At 43.2% G+C, this 20,170-nt stretch overlaps 1 protein-coding gene across 2 annotated transcripts; it reads left to right on the top strand.

The window, feature by feature from the left end:
* The first annotated feature begins 18 nt into the window (after positions 1-18).
* On the top strand, positions 19-11,151 carry LOC118359630 (transcription cofactor vestigial-like protein 4). 2 transcript variants are annotated; one of them, XM_035738194.2, is made up of 6 exons: positions 19-166; positions 507-659; positions 6,252-6,435; positions 7,919-8,144; positions 8,246-8,357; positions 8,485-11,151. In XM_035738194.2, the coding sequence occupies exons 2-6, from the start codon at positions 578-580 to the stop codon at positions 8,688-8,690; spliced, it is 810 nt and encodes a 269-aa protein (XP_035594087.1). In that variant the 5' UTR covers positions 19-166; positions 507-577; the 3' UTR covers positions 8,691-11,151. The 2 variants fall into 2 exon arrangements, with proteins under 2 accessions (XP_035594087.1, XP_035594088.1); XM_035738195.2 differs by having other exon boundaries at positions 6,270-6,435.
* Positions 11,152-20,170: the final 9,019 nt, after the last annotated feature.

Below are 20,170 nucleotides of genomic sequence, written 5' to 3' on the forward strand. Positions count from 1 at the left end.
ACTGTGTAGCTAGGCTGAGTCTGAGATGTGGCGCAACGTCCCTTTTGTCTGAAAACTGTCTGCGGAAAAATATATAATACCGATGGAGCCAGCCAACTGATTTTCAGAACATCTATCTACAGTTCGTTTTGACTATCGGTCATCTGATCTGGATCTCGAACACATTGTAAGTTTGTATTTTTTGTTTTTTACCAACTTTGAAAAAGTGAGTTAGCTTCTTAGCTAACTTTAGCTGCTTGTACTAGTTTAGTTTCTTAGTAGCTTACTACCACGTAGTTAGCTAGCTAGCCTAGCCAGTTATCCAATGTTTACAGGCGAAGAGGGCCATTTGACATGGATGCATTGACTAGCTAGTTCATAAGAGGTTGCTAAACTATTAGCTATAACGTTAGCTAGCCAATGTTGTGTATTTGGTACAACGCGTGTAATCGAACGTTATCTTTACCTAGCTAGCTAGTTGGTTAATCTTAGCTAGCTACTAGCTAATATTTTATATTCTATTCTAGGACAGACACTTACTGGCTAGCTGGCTAGCTGGCTGCTAACTTTGATGTTAGCAAGTAGCCAGTACGAGTAAATGGTTTTCACGAGAATGGACCTGTTGAACTATCAGTTCCTGGACAAAATGAACAACAATATCGGGAGACTACACTACGAAGGTAAGATACTAATTTTCAATAGCTAGCTAAATCTGTTATCGGCCTAATCATAGCTGATGGTTAGTCACTAACGTTCATTTTATTTTATTATTTCAGCTTTATTTAACCAGGTAGGCCAGTTGAGAACAAGTTCTCATATACAACTGCGACCTGTCCAAAGCAAAGCAATGCGAAAAAAACAACAGTTACACATGGGATGAACAATCGTAGTCAATAACACAATAGAAACATCTATACAGTGTGTGCAAATGAAGTAAGGAGGTATAAGGCAATAAATAGGCCAATAGTGGCAAACTAACGACAGTAGCCAACGATCCGTATATTAAGCATACCAGACGGCACTCTTTTAATGTATTTTTTAAATTTACTGATAGCCGGGGCACACTCGAACACCCAGACATTATTTACAAAGGAAGCATTTGTGTTTAGTGAGTCCGCCAGATCAGAGGCAGTAGGGGTGTTCTCCTGTCCTGTTAAGCATTCAAAATGTAACGAGTGCTTTTGGATGTCAGGAAAATGTTAAAAAGTTACCTAAAAAGTACATTATTTTCTTTAGGAATGTAATGAAGTAAAATTTGTGAAAATAATGTAATAATAGTACAGATATCCCAAAAACCGACTTAAGTAACTTAGTACTTTAAAATATTTATTACTTAATTAAGTAGGCTACTTTACACCACTGCTAGCTAACGTTAGCCAGCTATCTATGCTATGGCTTCCCCCATTATTTGTTGATCAATCCATTATCACCAAACAAACCATACCGTGTGTTTAGTTAACTAGCATTAAAAGCACAATTGAATGTGTTGGATTAGTTTGGTAACCACTAAAAAATTCTAACCAGGTTTCCATCCAACCTTCTTATTCGAGTAAAGTACATGTCGGATAAAACATGTAAAGACAGGCCTGATGATTGAAACAGTAAATGTGTCGGTAAAACAAAATACGCATGACAATGTGGGATCTTATAGTCTGTAAAATTAATTATGTGAGAAATGGCGGTGAAAATGTTGATATAATAACCATCATATCGAAGTAAACTTGGAGTCACGCGATGGCATGTTGTGTGGTCCTACAACTCGGGAACACATGCAGTTTATTAGGATACAGATAAAATCAATTCTGATGAACTTTTATGTAAAAACATTTATTTAACCTTTTATTTAACTAGGCAAGTCAGTTAACAAATTCTCAACTTCAATGGGTGGTGAAAGTGTAAGGTGATAATCTTTATTCTCCTTTCCAATAAAGGAGCGGGTCTTATTGTGGTGAACATGATCGATGCTTGGCAGCCATTTGACAAATTAAAATATTATCTTTCATTTGTCCATAATAATCTCACGTAGGCTATAACCGCAGTGTATGGAACGCCGTTTGGGTCTTTGCGTGTCAAAAAAAGATACGTTTCAAACAACACTATTTGACGTGCCAGATAAGCTTATTGACCAATCAGGATCTGAATATGACTGCACGTCACATAATAATTTCATACATTTTTTACGTAGTTATTACACATTGATTACACTGACTCGTATTTCACATGTCACAAGGATGCATCAATACCTATGCTATGACGCTGGTAAAGTTGTCTCGCACACCTACAGTGCTGGTCATAAAAAAAAGCTAGCTAGCTAATGGGTGAAAACAATGTTCTTCCCCAAACACATAGCAACACGACATCATCTGTTTCAGTAGCAATAGTTAGCTAGCTAACTATTTAGCTAGTTGTCATCATTTAAAATAACCATAATTTACAAGACAGTTTTTATTTGATTAATGGTGGTTGGACCCATCTGTGTGAAGCTAGCCATAATAAGGATTAGCGACAATAGTGGACTTTGCGGTTAGCCTTCAAAATAAAAGTATGTCGTTTACAGTGATGCAAATGAATTCAAAATAGTAGAATTATGCCATAATTGAATAGATCATGCTAAATGAGGTTGGAATGTTGTTATATAAAATCACTAAAAGACAATTTGTTACATTTGACAAATCTGCTGAAATCACACTGGATGTATTAGACTTGAGCATTTCATTGGGGGGCATACTTATTTCACTGTACAGCCTTACCTATGGATTGTGGATCAATGACATGGGGTATCAGTCTACTCTGACACCCAGATAGCGTTAGCGTCTTGGCTCTTATTGCGTGAATCTGAAGATCTGTGATTTGAACCACATTTATTGTCAACCTACTATGTGCATTGAACACTATTCACGAGGAAAAATAATACTGCATTTTGGAGTCTGATAACTCTGAGGAGGACCTTGGGAAAAAATGTCTTGTGTAAAGCTGTACAGTGCAAAATGAATGTCAATACACACAATAGGCTGACTGGGGAGGTGATTTCACACAGTCACAGTCCCACGATTAGAGCTACAAAGCTAATATTTGCATAAACTCTTCACAGTTGTGTTCTGTGGGTGTCACCGAGTAGACTGATACCCCATTTCATTGCTTCACATTCCAACCTTGTTTAACATTACCTAGTCTAAATATGTCACGATTCCACCAATTGTAACCTTCTGTGTCACTTTCAAAGAGCTACTTTTATTTTGAAGGTAAACCTCAAATTCCACTTTTGTGCCTAATCCTTATTGTGGCTAGCTTCACACCACAACCCGGTCTGGTCGAGCCTCACTAGCCAGATGAAGCTAGCTGGCTGCTTATAACGTTAGCTTTGGGCAACCAGGTTAAGTAGCTGGCTAGCTAAACTTAGCAAAAAAAGAAACGTTCTCTCACTGTCAACTGTGTTTATTTTCAGCAAACTTAATGTGTGAGTGCTTGTTTGAACATAACAAGATTCAACAACTGAGACATAAGCTGAACAAGTTCCACAGACATGTGACTAACAGAAATTGAGTAATGTGTCCCTGAACAAAAGGGCGTTCAAAATCAAAAGCAACAGTCAGCATCTGGTGTGGCAACCAGTTGCATTAACCTTTTTTGACTAGGGGGCAGTATTTAAATTTTTGGGAAAAAAACGTTCCCATAGTAAAAGGGATATTTTGTCAGGACAAGATGCTAGAATATGCATATAATTGACAGTTTAGGATAGAAAACACTCTAAAGTTTCCAAAACTGTAAAAATATTGTCTGTGAGTATAACAGAACTGATGTTGCAGGCGAAAGCCTGAGAAAAATCCAATCCGGAAGTGCCTCATGTTTTGAAAGCGCTGCGTTCCAATGTGTCCCTATTGAGCAGTGAATGGGCTATCAACCAGATTACTCTTTCTCCGTATTCCCGAAGGTGTCTACAGCATTGTGACGTAGTTTTACGCATTTATGTTGAAGAATACCCGTAGGCGGCTACATTGCGCAAGTGGTTACCTGATGCTCCCAGAGAGATTCTCACGTAAAATATAGAGGTAGCCAATACTCCAATCTGTCCTACTGAAAAACGAATTGGCCCGATGGATATATTATCGAATAGATATTTGAAAAACACCTTGAGGATTGATTATAAACAACGTTTTCCATGTTTCTGTCGCTATTATGGAGCTAATTTGGAATATTTTTAGCCGTTTTCGTGACTGCAATTTCCAGGTGATTTCTCAGCCAAACGTGAAGAACAAACAGAGCTATTTCGCCTACAAAAATAATATTTTTGAAAAAAAGGAACATTTGCTATCTAACTGGCAGTCTCGTGAGTGAAAACATCCGAAGCTTATCAAAGGTAAACTATTTAATTTGATTGCTTTTCTGATTTCCGTGACCAAGTTTACCTGCTGCTAGCTGGACAAAATGCTATGCTAGGCTATCGATAAACTTAATACAAATGCTTGTCTCGGCTGTAAAGCATATTTTGAAAATCTGAGATGACAGGGTGATTAACAAAAGGCTAAGCTGTGTCTCAATATATTTCACTTGTGATTTTCATGAATAGGAATATTTTCTAGTGATATTTATGTCTGTTGCGTTATGCTAATTGGTGTCAGATGATGACAACGGTCCCGTTCACAGGATGGGGTGTCACTAGAGGTTAAGTACTGCAATGCATCTCATCCTCATGGACTGCACCAGATTTGCCAGTTCTTGCTGTGAGGTGTTACCCCACTCTTCCATCAAGGCACCTGCATGTTCCCAGACATTTCTGGGGGGAATGGCCCTAGCCCTCACCCTTTCCTTTCCATCAGGTCCCAGACGTGCTCAATGGGATTGAGATCCGGGCTCTTCACTGGCCATGACAGAACACTGACATTCCTGTCTTGCAGGAAATCACGCACAGAACGAGCAGTATGGCTGGCGGCATTGTCATGCTGGAGGGACATGTCGGAATGAGCCTGCAGGAAGGCTACCACAAGAGGGAGGAGGATGTCTTCCCTGTAACGCACAGCGTTGAGATGGCCTGTAATGACACAAGCTCAGTTCGATGATGCTGTGACACACCGCCCCAGACCATGACGAACCCTCCAAATCGATCCAGCGTGCAGGCCTCGGTGTAACGCTCATTCCTTTGACGATAAACGCGAATCCGACCATCACCCCTGGTGAGACAAAATCGCGACTCGTCAGTGAAGAGCACATTTTGCCAGTCCTGTCTGGTCCAGCGACGATGGGTTTGTGCCCATAGGCGACGTTGTTGCCGATGATGTCTGGTGAGGACCTGCCTTACAACAGGCCTACAAGCCAAACCCTCAGTCCAGCCACTCTCAGTCTATTGCAGACAGTCTGAGCACTGATGGAGGGATTGTGCATTCCTGGTGTAACTCACACAGTTGTTGTTGCCATCCTGGAAGACGCATGACTTTCGACCTTCGTATCGCCCGTTACGGGAGTTGTAGCGATGAGACAAGATAATAACCACTAACAATTGGATACCACGAAATTGGGGGTAAAATATATATATATATATATATTTTTAAATGAGATGGAAACCCATTTAACTTGTATTCGGTACATAGCAATTTAAGCTCAGAACATATTTACGTGCACTATGTCATCACGTCATCCGCAACAAGTCATTTTGATGGAAACACATCTCTGGTAGGAGAATTTGCATATTTTATGAATCCATTTTTTAGAATATTTGCATGAATCTGTCACCAATTGGATGGAAACTTAGCTGGTGTGACTGCAAGGTTTGACAGACAAGGTAAAGCTAAACCTTGTCTAGCTGACTAAACTCAATTTCACGATTTACAATGGATTTGAGTGTCGACTACTGTGGGTGGACTGGAGCTCCAATGTCACATTTATTTAAGATTTTTATCAAAAACTAGCTACTGATTTCAGCACCCAAAGAATATCCCGCGATTACACAGAACAATGTGTGTAATTGTGGGCTATTCTTTGGGTGCGTAAATCAGTCGTTTCTGATAAACTACGTCGGAGCTCCAGTCCCCCCACACTAGTTGCCGCTCAACTCCATCGTAAATCGTGGATTTGAGTTTAATCGACTAAACCTTTTCTAGTCCTCATTTCTCAGGTAATGGTCACAGCAGGTAACTAGATCACGTGGGGGAGCATGGCAAACTCCTAGTATTACTGATTTAGTGTTTTAAAATGTTCTGAATACTCGGTAGTTCTACATTATTGAGACATGACCACCTTGGTTTGCATGCAAAGTATAAACAGAGTGTTCTCTACAGCTGAATCTTCTCTCACAGGTGAGTCCAGGATGCCGTCGCTGCCCTCTCCAATGACCAACATGAGGACCGGTCCTCCCCCCATCTGCCCCAGCAAAAGGAAGTATGGCGAGGAGCAAGTAGACGACTGCGTTGACTGTGACAACAACCACATGACCAAAATGAGTCGACTGTTTGCTGCTCAACTGTAAGTATAAACACGTCTGTCTTAATCTATCGTTACGTACTTTGAAATATATTTTTTACATTACAATATTTTAATGTCAAAGGCATCCAAACATTTGCTGGCATGAAAATCAGATAAATATTGTACACACGAGGAGTGTGCATGTATACTGGACAAAAATAGAAACACAACATGCAGCAATTTGAAAGATTTTACCGAGTTATAGTTCATATAAGGGAATCAGTCAATTGAAATTCATTAGGCCCTGATCTATGGAATCCACATGACTGGGAGTGCAGATATGCATCTGTAGGGGCGTGGATCAGAAAACCAGTCAGTATCTGGTGTGGCCACCATTTGCCTCATGCAGTGCAACATCTCCTTCACATAGAGTTGATCAGGCTGTTGATTGTGACCTGTGGAATGTTGTCCCACTCTTCTTCAATGGCTGTACGAAGTTGCTGGATATTGGTGGGAACTCGAACATGCTGTCTTAAACGTCAGTCCAGAGCATCCCAAACATGCTCAGTGGTTGACATGTCTGATGAGTATGCAGGCCATGGAAGAACTGGGACATTTTCAGCTTCAGCTCATGCTGAGACATGAGATGATGGCTGCGGATGAATGGCATGTCAATGGGCCTCAGGATCTCGTCACGGTATCTCTGTGCATTCAAATTGCCATCGATAAAATGCAATTGCGTTCGTTGTCCGTAGCTTATGCCTGCCGCTCATAACATAACCCCACCGCCACCATGCGGCACTCTGTTCACAACGTTGACATCAGCAAACGGCTCGCACATACAACACTATACACGTGATCTGTGGTTGTGAGGCTGGGTGGACGTACAGCCAAGTTCCCTAATTTGGCGTTCTTATGGTAGCGAAATGAACATTTATTTATCTGGCAACAGGTCTGGTGGACATTCCTGAAGTCAGCATGCCAATTGCATGCTCCTTCAAAAGTTGAGACATCTGTGGCATTGTGTTGTGTGACAAAAGTGCACATTTTAGAGTGGCCTTTTATTGTCTCCAGTACAAGGTGCACCTTTGTAATGATCATGATGTTAAATCAGCTTGGTCTGCCACACATGTCAGGTGGATGGATTATCTTGGCAAAGGAGAAATGCTCATTAACAGGGATGTAAACAAATGTGTGTACAATTTGAGAGGAATAAGCTTTTTGTGCGTCTGGAAAATTTCTGGGATCTTTTATTTCAGTTCATGAAACATCGGACCAACACGTTACATGTTGCCTTTTACATTTCTTGTTCAGCGTAGTTACATGTGCCGAAGAGACAAGCGTGTCGTAAGTAAACACTGTACTGCTCTTTAAAAATTCCTTGCACTGAATCCCTGCACCCTCATTAAGTGACAGTCTATAAGGCCCAATCTCCTAACTTTAAGGCGGGGTTGATTTAAAGTGGCCTATGAATAACTGGAGCAGTTGGTGGTCTGTGTCTGGATGTCGGGGGTAATCTGCCACTTGTCCTCTCTTTAACAAGGGGACAGCCTGCCGGCGGAGACAACCGCAACGACCCTTGGATCCTCGGCCACAGCCCCGTGGAGTGCATCACTTCCTCCTCCAACGGCCTCCATGGCAACCACTTGTATGCCTCCATCCCCTCCTATGCGATGGACCAGCCTCTGGCTCTGACTAAAAACAGCATAGACTCTGGATTGGGTGGCACAGAGAGGCCTGCCATGCCCGGCCCTGTGGACAGACCACAGGTAAGTCTGACAATTCGGAAATACATTCACGCATTGGTCAGTTGCGCCTTACATACAGTCTCGTATTGTGTGTCGCTAACGTGTTTGTTTATATTTTATAGAATCGTCCCTCTGTGATCACCTGTGCTCCTGCAAGCAATCGCAATTGCAACCTGTCTCACTGCCACAAGTCTCACAGCCCCAGCCCACCCATGGATCAGAGGAAGGCTGATGGTAAATGTTTATCACCACATTACCTTACTAACGTGATAAATCTGTGCATACATTTGATCATTTTTATCTTTGTTACCATGCCCCACTTTAACATGTTGATTTATTCTCCGTTCCTCTGTAATCCCAGATAACACTGCGGTCGACCCTGTGATCGAGGAGCACTTCCGCCGCAGCCTGGGGAAGAACTACAAGGAGCCCGAGCCCGTCTCCAACTCTGTGTCCATCACAGGCTCGGTGGACGACCACTTTGCCAAGGCCCTGGGGAAGACCTGGCTCCAGATCAAGTCCAAGGGGCCGGGGGGACACCCCCACAGTCCAGAGGCCAACTCCTGAAACACTGGCCGGATCTCCCTCACTGTTGAATGGTGAACCACAACCATTTCTTTGTCTGTGGCATCAGACAAGTGCACCGATTGACCTCCCTATACCATTCATTGTCAAGCTTGACTTCCCTGAGCTCAGAACAACGCTAGACAAGACAATGAATTTCCAGTTTTAATACTGTATTATACACCAAAGCTGGCCTTTTACAGACCTTGGGGGGTTCTCCCTGCTCTTATTGTTTGACTGACACTCCGATCTGGGGGGATTTGATACATTTGTTCAGATAGGGTAGTTTTGGTTTGAGTCCAAGTGTTCAAATTCTTCATTTTGAAAGCATAAATATCCATTTGAGGAGCTCTCTAGGACCCGTATTGGCAGCCTTGATGTCAGCTTGTTTTTATTTGAGGTGTATCATTTTATATATTTTTAACACTTACCCTGACAGAGATTCCCAAAATGACCAATTAATTTGGCCTTTTGAGAAGGCATACTGTTCGGTCTTAACTCCCTCATGCCTTTCTTATTAACCAAAGAACTTGCCTGCTGCTTCAAACAAAAAGCCATTATCTGCTTTGCTTCTCTTCTGTTTTCATCCTCCTGCCATCTCCGTTAACTCTCCACTTGACCCTGTGTTTGTGTTTTTAGTTGGAAAGGAAGGCCGGCTCTGATTTGCACTATTATGTGTTAGATTGAGGCAGTGGTAACAGCATACCTGTTTCATTTGGAGCATACAGTACATTTGTAAGAGTGAGTTTTTGTTTGTTTTAACAATACTAACAGTTGTAATGCTATCAAGGCTCTCGTCTCCCTCTGGTCACAATGTTTCTCTCTCTTTTTCTCCAACTATTCAGAACTGGACTAACTTTCTCTTTTGTGAACTTTACATGTTTTGTTTTTATCTTTTTGTTCTTCTAGTACTCACTAGTTTATTTCGTAGATACAGTTAGTAATAATTATAGTATTCTGCTTACATAGGTGCATGTTTCAAATAGCTGGTATCTATTATAATAAGCCTTGTTATTCTATTCTATTTACCCTCAGAATTTATTTTTGTCAGTAACCATTTTAGAAATACTTACTGCTGGTACAGTCGTACTCAATATATATTTTTTGTATGTGATTTTCATTAGAATATGTATACACTAGCATCCATCTACAAATCGCAGCCTCTGGCAAGGCTGTCTGAATGCAGTATAATAGGCTACGTTGTTATTATGTGGTTGGTACGGGATGCTTTGGCATAGACGCATGACTGAATAGTCAACATTTAACATGTAGACCAGTCCTGTCTTAGAGTTGACTATCTTCACCATAATGCCGTTAGTTGTGGTTTTATTTATTCCAATCTGATGTTTAGTTGAATACTGTTGAATACATTTTGACTAACTTTTCTTTTGTTAAATTGACTCTCAATGAGCATGTCTACTTGACATTCTTCACTTTGGAAAGTGTAATGTTTATTTCCCCTAAATGAAAATGCTGATGACTTTACCCACATGTATCATGGCTGGCCTTGAATGAAAGCCTTGGCATGAACATTCCACCATCACTACCCAGCTTAATATTTTTGTTGTTGTCTAAAATAAGATCTGGTAAGAGTAAGCTTTGAGGAAAGAGGGATAGGTTCTCCTACATTTGTGGTGTTTCTATAGTGTAAACTGTATGGGACTTTAAAAAACATTAACAGAATCAAGGGGAGTAGAAGAACATCTAAAGTACTTTATAGAGGCAGTTTGAGGATGAATGACCTTTCTGTAGTGTTTTCCTTTAGTAAACATGTGTTAACACTGATAGAAAATTGTATAGTGCATTGAGATTGTTTTAGTCAGCTCTTTGTGAAAAAAATTATATTATATTTACTTGCATCCTATATTCTACACTGTTTTGAAAATGACTATATAAACTCATATTCCCGTTTTATTTTTTACTTTGATATCGAAAGACTATCATTGCGCCGTGCGTAATGATCCTAGAGAATTTTTTTAACAGAACAATGTACTCATGATATGTAGCCATTGGATATTCATGATCCTCTAACCATGCATTTGTATCTATCAAAAAAGTTGATCTTTTTCCAGAGTTGTCTGAGGTTTGATAAGTGCAGGAACACCAGTCGTTCTAAGAATAAGGCTCTCTTGGCGTGATGTCAGGGTGACATTACTGCTGCAGGTTCTCTGCTTGTTTCTGTACCGCAGTGCAACTGTAAGGGTTTATCACAAGTTGAATCTCAGTGGTATGTTGGGGTTTAATGTTCCAACGTTATTTAATTGGTATTTGACTGCTTGTGCCTCTAAACAACAAGTTGCAGGAACTAACTCCTCCACTTGTCTCTTAACATGGGAAACTGCATTGCCTTAGACGGTTTGTTAATCTGTATTTTGTTCATTTTTGGTCTTATTTCTCCAGAAGAATATACCACTGTTTTTTTTAAGTTGATTTGTCCTAAATAAACTTTAAATGCTCTATCACAGTCCAGTATGTGAATGTTTTTTGTTTTGGGTCACCAAACCTTGTCCAACAATGTGATTCAGACTTGAGGCCATTTATACATCTTGCACAGGACCCAGCCCATTGCCATGAAACCAGCCACAGAGGGAGCTCTGGGTTTACTTTTTATAAATAAAGTTGTATTTGGCCTCATGGGTGTGGTGGTAACATACAGTAACTAGTTACAGCTGTGCTGTGTGATTGTTGTTTCTCAGTGCTGTCAGGGAGGGATGATCATTCTGTCTTAAACACTATCTCTGTCTAAACAAGAGACCCCCATCATTTAAAAGCCTCTTCAGTGAAATAATGTTAGGAAGTTGAACATAAATCTCCAAAGCAAGTCCCTTGTCTGAACATCAAGAAGAAGAGATGTATCTAATTCACATGAATAATTGGGCCAGTGGGATGGGGCAGTTGAAGGCAGGAGTTTCTAGGGTGTTTTAGGCCTGTTTGGTCCGCAACAGTATTAACGAGTAGAATCAGCCCATGGTGAAGTCTGGAGGCTGATGCTGGTCCAATCACAACCCTGTCATTTGACCATCAGGCTGTTGGCAAACGTCATAATGCTGCTGCTTATTTAGAAATGTCAGAGGAGAACTGCGTTGGGGGAGCTGTGGTCAGTCAGTGGAAAGTGAAAGGCCACAGAGGAAGCCGGAGTATGAGGGAGCTCAACAAACACTGTCCTCTAAGAGGGATGGGTTTTTTTCAGGAGAATATATTATTCAAACTGCAAGAATAGAATTGTGTCCTCTTTTGGCAAACTGATTTGAATTGAAGTTAATTTACTCTGCCTAGTGAACCAAATTGTTGTTGAATATTTATTTGAGGCTTTATATCATAATGTAATGAACTATATTATATTTGTCTAATTACAGTATTTGTGGTGTGTAACTAACCTCTTTTCAAATGCTAGTAGGGATCACAGAGACATACGTCATGAAATAGACTACATTTACATCTCAGCAGTGTTATGTATAACTGTAGGCTTTGGCTGAAAGGCCAAAACAGCGTGTCACACAACCACAACATCTGTTTTGTATTATCCTCTTACTGTTGGTGGGGTTACACCCTCCCTTTTAATGGTTCTTTTGCAATTGTTTGGAGAAGCTACTCTGGGGGATTTTTCCCAGTAAAAAGGGTCAAATTGGCTCATAAGTTTTCCCTGTGAGGTCGCTGACTCGGGTGGCAGTCGTAGTAAAACTGTTTTATAGGGTTTCCATGACTGCTTCTAAATGATGATATCTTTCTTTATTCCTGACTCAATAATATAAATGGTGTTGACTTGAGCAAACACACATTCTATCTTCCCCCACCAGATGGCAGTAATTAACCACGATACAGACGTCACCATGAAACTCCTTCCACTCCCCAGAGACTAAACAAAGAAAATGTACATCACTCTGGGAAGGCTGATTTGAATGAAACATCTCTCATCTCTCATATTATTTCTTCTTACATGTGGCTTCCGCTGAAACAAATGCAGGTGACAAAGCATAATTGCATGAAAGGTAGGTAGAGTAGGTGAAGGTGTCATTCTCCCAGCTCTGGGGTTGTGTTTGATACTGCTGCTGCTGGAGAGATCGTTTAATTTGGCTCTTTATCGTAGCTGATGTTTTTGTCAAACAACGATGCAAGCGTGCAGTGGGAAAATGTATAGGATTAACACATTTATTGTTCGATTTTATAATTCAAGCGGCATCTTTCTGATGGCCTCGTTTTTGGGGGGGGCAATGGATTTAGACAGTTCTATGTAGCCTAGAAACCAAAGCCCCTCTAGTTATGGCAATTTTGAATTCGCCCAACACCCCTCGTTGTAACCCACATCTTCTTACTGGGAGAAGATCCCTGGGATTTCTGTGCTCTCGCCCCTCAGGCTCAAAGCTGCTCTAAAGCCCCTCAAACAATAAAAAAAAAATAGACCCCTGCCTCCACGAGATTAGACCCAACCATAGAAACAACACAATGTCACCGCAGTGCTCCCACTACACCAAGCCTTCCAAGGAAGCCCGCTCCCCAGGGATTACTGCGACAAGAGGAGAGGAAGAAGAGGAAGATCCACATTTCTCCTCTATGTAAAAACCCAAATGGCAGACACACAGAGTATGGCGAATCCCCTGCATGGTGGCACAGCCATCAGGCCACATTGGTAGCAGACACAGAGAACAGGGTCTAAATCAGAACGACACTTCAGGGTCAAGCCAAACCCAGGCCTGGCTGCTTCAGTGTGCGAAGGCTGCATAGTGTGTGACATCTGCAGTAGAGACAAAGAGGACCGGTCCTCTGACCCTGTCTCCTACTATCGTTGCACCACCATGGACTCCCGCTTTCAGACATGGTCAAGACATACATCAGTTGAAATTCTAAAGGTTAAAATGACTCGTTGGCATATGTGTAGCCTCCATGTTGGCGTGTGCAAAGGGCTGATAGAGATCTCGCTCGTTTGCATAATTAAACATTTGCTGTGGCTGATGAGGAAGTAGGGCTGCTCTGCTATCTACATCCCTGAGTGCACCACAGACGGGGAATTTGCATGATTGCCTGTAGATGATTTGAACATTATCTACCCCCCCCTACCCCTCTTTTTTCTTTGGCTATCTGCTGTTAGGATGCACACACATCCTTGGGCTAGATAATCTAAAATAGATCATACAAGCAACTGAAGTAGATGCACAAGCGCAGGAAGTGGCTCACGGGCAGACTTGAGTCATGCTGGCAAGATCATGCACCCTGAGCTGACAGCCCAACACACCCGATTACAAGGCATGTCATCTTCCAAACGCAGTGGCCACAGAAGCGGTCCCTATGGGTCACAAATTAATGGGGAAATATATGGAGATCTAACCCTGTGATTTACCGCCATCCCAACTCCACGTGACTGGGATGTGTGATGAGTGATGTGTGTATAGGTCCAGTACAGGGGGGTTGAGAGGACTTGTGAATTACCTTCAGTAGGCTGACCTGATGAGGGTCTCTCTGTGCCTCTGCCTGTCCCCAGCCAACCATCTAGGAGACTCATTCATTGTGTCATGTGGACTGCTGGCAATAGCATAACCTCGGTGGAGGGGAAGGAAGACAACACGGTCACTCCGGATAACAGTCCTCCAATGAGCAGAAACAGAACCTGTCAGGCTGTCTCAGTGTCGGTGGGCCGCACACCACCTCACACCACAGTACACAACCATACACCACCACCGTACACCACCACCACTGTACACCACCGTACACCACCGCCATACACCACCAAACACCACCGCATACCACAACCATACAACACCACTGTACACCACCACCACTGTACACCACCGTACACCACCGCCATACACCACCAAACACCACCGCACACCACAACCATACAACACCACTGTACACCACCACTGTACACACCATACACCACTGCACACCACCACATACCACCACATCTGTACATCACCGTACACCACCACCCCCACTGTAAACCACCATAAACCACCAATGTACACCACCATACACCACCACAATCGTACACCACCAACAACCACCACCACTGTATACCACTGTACACCACCTTACACCACTACCATACACCACCACTGTACACCCCCTCCATACACCACCACCATACCCAACCATACACCCACACCCCCACCGTATACCACTGTACATCACCGTACACCACCGTACACCACCACCCCACCATACACCACCATACACCACCCCCACCATACACCACCACCATAGACCACCATACACCACCACCGTACACCACCACCATACACCACCACCGTACACCACCACCATACACCTCCTTACACCACCACCATACACCACCACTGTACACCCCCTCCATACACCACCACCATAACCAACCGTACACCCACACCCCCACCGTACACCACTGTACACCACCATACACCACCACCGTACACCACTGTACACCACCATACACCACCACCATACACCACCGTACAACCCCACCCCCACCGTACACCACCACCCCCACCGTACACCACCGTACACCGTCACCCCAACCGTACATCACCATTCACCATTCACCACCACCATACACCACCATACACCACCACCCTCACCATACACCACCATACCCAACCGTACACCCACACCCCCACTGTACACCACTGTACACCACCATACACCACCACGTACACCACCACCGTACACCACTGTACACCACCATACGCCACCACCGTACACCACCGTACACAACCACCCCCACCGTACACCACCGTACACCGTCACCCCAACCGTACACCACCATTCACCACCACCACCGTACACCACCATACACCACCATACACCACCACCCTCACCATACACCACCATACACCACCGGACACCACCATACACCACCACGTACACCACCACCGGACACCACCATACACCACCACTATACACCACCATACACCGCCACTGTACACCACCATTTACCACCACCCCAACCGTACACCACTATACACCACCACCCTCACCATACACTACCATACACCACCGTACACCACCACCCCCACCGTACACCACCATACACCATACACCATACACCACCACCGTACACCACCGTACACCACCATACAGCATACACCACCACCGTACACCTCCATACACCACCACCCCCACTGTACACCACCATACACCACCCCAACCATATACCACCACATACACCACCATACACCCCCATTGTACACCACCATACACCACCCCAACCATATACCACCACCGTACACCTCCATACACCACCACCCCCACTGTACACCACCATACACCACCCCAACCATATACCACCACCGTACACCACCACCCCCACCGTACACTACCATACAGCATACACCACCACCGTACACCTCCATACACCACCACCTCCACTGTACACCACCATACACCACCCCAACCATATACCACCACATACACCACCATACACCCCCATCGTACACCACCATACACCACCCCCACCATATACCACCACCGTACACCACCACCTCCACCGTACACCACCCCAACCATATACCACCACTGTACACTACCATACACCACCACCGTACACCTCCATACACCACCACCTCCACTGTACACCACCATACACCACCCCAACCATATACCACCACCGTACACCACCATACACCCCCATCGTACACCACCATACACCACCCCAACCATATACCACCACCGTACACCACCACCTCCACCGTACACCACCCCAACCATATACCACCACTGTACACTACCATACACCACCACCACCACACTCTGCCAATCGCTCCTTCCCTCCCTCATGTCATTCCTCCATCAGTGAAGACAGCTTCCCTTTGTTATCCTCTCTGTATGGTGAGAGTGTAACATTGATTTGTCAGGATCTATTAATACCTTTGTAATTTCCAACCCGAGAGAATAAGCTTAATGTAAAGTCTTACTGTGTCAGCTTGGTTCAGTTCAGCACTTGTGTACTGTACATCTCTGTCCTCCTTTGTGGTGTACATTAGACAAGACAATTAGCAGCCTGTATTGATAGAGGTTTATGGACAATATGGTGTTTGGGAATGGCCATTTCCAAAGGATAAAAGTGACACACAATTTTCAGATTTAGAATGATTCATTATTATTGAATGATTGATTACGAAACCCATCTGCTATACAATAGCAAGATTTGGCCTTTACCGTTTGCCCCCCTCTCTCCAAGATAATGAATTGTCCCCAATTAAGATGAACAAATCATCATGATCAGTCAGTATATTTTTGTTATTAGCCAGAAACCATATATTTGTAATATCTTACAAGATCAGCACTCCCCTGTAATTCTACGATCTTGTATTATTTGGTAAAGACTGCCACAGAAAGGGATGCTGTATTGAGACAGTAGAACTTAACGTTGAACCATCACTAAGGGGCATTCTGATGTCTCATTATCAGGCTCATTAGGGGCCATGTTACAGCTGCTCCACTAAACAACCTTAATAAGGAAAGTGACCCAACGCCAATATGAGCAGAAATGTTGCTCCTCTCATGTCTTCCATCTTCCTCTGCCTCACTGTCGGTCTCTCTGTCTTTCCATCTATCTCACTATTTCTCTCTCTATTTCTCTTTCTCTCTCACTCTCTCTCTCTCTCTCTGTTTGGCAGTCACACACTCAGCCATGTGGGTGCTGAAGACGGTTACATAATGACCTCCTTTCACTGCACTCCAGATCAAAGAGAACAATCTGCCACAGAACATCGCTCTCTTCCCCATTTCTTCCTTTCCTCTCCTCTTCCAGGGCTACATTGTTTTATCAGACTCCAGAATCCTGAGACGATACAGTAGGCTGCTCCAGTATGTGCTCTATCATTCCCCTTCATGTTGCAAACCAAACAGAACAAAAGGGAAACGATCAGAGGTTGACTATAGCAAACAGCCAGCCAGGTTGAGACGTGATGGACAGGATGAGATGTAATAAAGAGGCCTAGGAGGCTGAGATCTTAAACCTCCTCATGTGGTCTTTTTCTCCCATTGATTTACATGTACTTATACTGTATGTTCAAATGAAGGGATGGTCTCTGGAGATTGTAGAGGAGATACCTTGTGTGACTCAACGTGCAAACACTCTTACCTACCTAAATAAACAGGTCTGACATTTTCTCCAAAAGGGGACAGTGTGTATGAGCCAAGAGAGACATACAGTTTAGTTTTGATGCACAACAAAAGCCTTTTTTGCTACTGCTCTATCCCCCCCCCCCCCTGGCTATTTCTACAGGTTTTTATCATCAAGAGAACAGAAGAGAGGGGAGGGGAGGGGAGAAAAAGAGAGGGAATGAAGGAGAGAGAAATAAAGAAAAATAGAGAGAGAGGAGAGAAAGGGATGGGGAAAAACAGAAAAGAGAGGGAGAAAGAAAAAGAGATGAGAGATAGAAGAGAGAGAAAAGCGATATCGAAGAGAGCGAAAAGAGAGAGAGAAGAGAGAGAGAAGAGAGATAGGAGAGAGAGAAGAGAGAGAGTGAGGAGAGAGGAGAGAAGAGAGAGAAGAGAGAGAGAGGAGAGATAGAAGAGAGATAGAAGAGAGATAGAAGAGAGAGAAAGGAGAGAGAGAGAAGAGAGAGAAGAGGAGAGAGAAGAGAGAAGAGAGAGAAAAGCGATATCGAAGAGAGCGAGAAGAGAGAGAGAAGAGAGAGAAGAGAGAGGAGAGAGAAGAGAGAGAAGAGAGAGAGAAGAGAGAGAGAAGAGAGAGAGAGGAGAGAGAGAAGAGAGAGAAGAGAGCGAGGAGAGATAGAAGAGAGAGAGAAGAGAGGGAAGAGAGATAGAGAGAGAGAAACAGCATCAAACCCTGTCAGGAAGGCTGTGCCTGTCCAGGGAGGCTGTGCCTGTCCAGGGAGGCTGTGCCTGTCCAGGGAGGCTGTGCCTGTCCGCAGGCTCATGAGGATTGAAATAATGATCATGTGCAAGGGAATATTACCCCCAATGGCAAATGTAGGCAGCACATATTTGGGACCAGGGGGCATGGAGGACACCAGAGGACATAGAATCAAAAAATAATAATTCCACTCCAGGGAGCAGGTCTTCTGGAATGGAGCGGAATACTTATACAGGAAACATACAGGGCACTACAGGACCGTTACATTCAGTTAAACCAATTAACATTGTTCTAAACATCTCCAAAATAAAGGTCATGTGGTTTGGTAAAAATAATGCCCCTCTCCCCACAGGTGTGATTACTACGTCTGAGGGTTTGAGCTTGAGGTAGTCACCTCATACAAGTACTTGGCTAGATGGTACACTGTGCTTCTCTCAGCACATATCAAAGCTGCAGGCTAAGGTTAAATCTAGACTTGGTTTCCTCTATCGTAATCACTCCTCTTTCACCCCAGCTGCCTAACTACCCCTGTATCAGATGACCATGCTACCCATGCTAGATTACGGAGACGTAATTTATAGATCGGCAGGTAAGGGTGCTCTCGAGCTGCTAGATGTTCTTTACAATTCAGCCATCAGATTTAGACGTAGAATGTATGCACACATGACTGTAAGTCGCTTTGGATAAAAGCGTCTGCTAAATGGCATATATTATTATTATTATTATTATTATTATATTAGATTTGCCACCAATGCTCCTTATAGGACACATCACTGCACTCTATACTTCTCTGTAAACAGGGAATCTCTGTATACCCATCTCATTCTGTTAAAGATCCCCAAAGCACACACATCCCTGGGTTACTCCTCTTTTCAGTTCGCTGCAGCTAGCGACTGGAACAAGCTGCAAAAAAACACTCGAACTGGACAGTTTTATCTCTATCTCCTCATTGAAAGACTCAATCATGGACACTTACTAACTGTTGAAGGCTGCTTTGCGTGATGTATTGTTGTCTCTACCTTCTTGCCATTTGTACTGTTGTCTGTGCCTAATAATGTTTGTACTTGGTTTTGTGCTGTTGCCATGTTGTGTTGCTACCATGTTGTTATTTTATTGTGTTGCTACCATGCTGTGTTGTCATGTGTTGCTGCCATGCTATATTGTTGTCTTAGGTCTCTCTTTATGTAGTGTTGTGGTATCTCTTTCTTTTCTTTTTTTTCTGTCCCAGCACCCATCCCCGCAGGAGGCCTTTTACCTTTTGTTAGGCCGTCATAGCAAATAAGTATTTGTCCTTAAAACTTCTTATGGCTGCAGGGGCAGTATTGAGTAGCTTGGATGAAAGGTGCCCAGAGGTGCCCAGAGTAAACTGCCAGCTCCTCAGTCCCAGTTGCTAATATATGCATATTAATATTAGTATTGGATAGAAAACACGTTAACGGGATTGCAACCCTAAGAAGTTTTTAACTTACTTGCCTAGTTAAATAAAGGTTAAATAAAAAATATAAAAAATAAGCTGCATATACAGTCAACCATTAACCTTTGGGTAGTCGTTTTTTAATGACATACTGCACAGTATGCATTCAGCTTAAAATTGGTGTGCTCCAGTATCCCCAACCGTGAACCTTGCATATGCGATAAGGAGAGGAAAGGTATTTGATCCCCTCCACAGAACAGTGGTATCGTAGCAGTT

Source organism: Oncorhynchus keta, chromosome 27, assembly GCF_023373465.1.
Source record: "Oncorhynchus keta strain PuntledgeMale-10-30-2019 chromosome 27, Oket_V2, whole genome shotgun sequence".
Taxonomy (NCBI): domain Eukaryota; kingdom Metazoa; phylum Chordata; class Actinopteri; order Salmoniformes; family Salmonidae; genus Oncorhynchus; species Oncorhynchus keta.

What these genes read in the sequence shown, in the direction of transcription:
- LOC118359630 (XM_035738194.2), top strand. Translation starts at nt 578, where the DNA reads ATGGTTTTCACGAGAATGGACCTGTTGAACTATCAGTTCCTGGACAAA. An exon ending in CGGGAGACTACACTACGAAG is followed by an intron (nt 660 to 6,251) that starts GTAAGATACTAA and finishes TGTTCTCTACAG; the next exon opens with CTGAATCTTCTCTCACAGGT. An exon ending in GCCCTGTGGACAGACCACAG is followed by an intron (nt 8,145 to 8,245) that starts GTAAGTCTGACA and finishes TATATTTTATAG; the next exon opens with AATCGTCCCTCTGTGATCAC.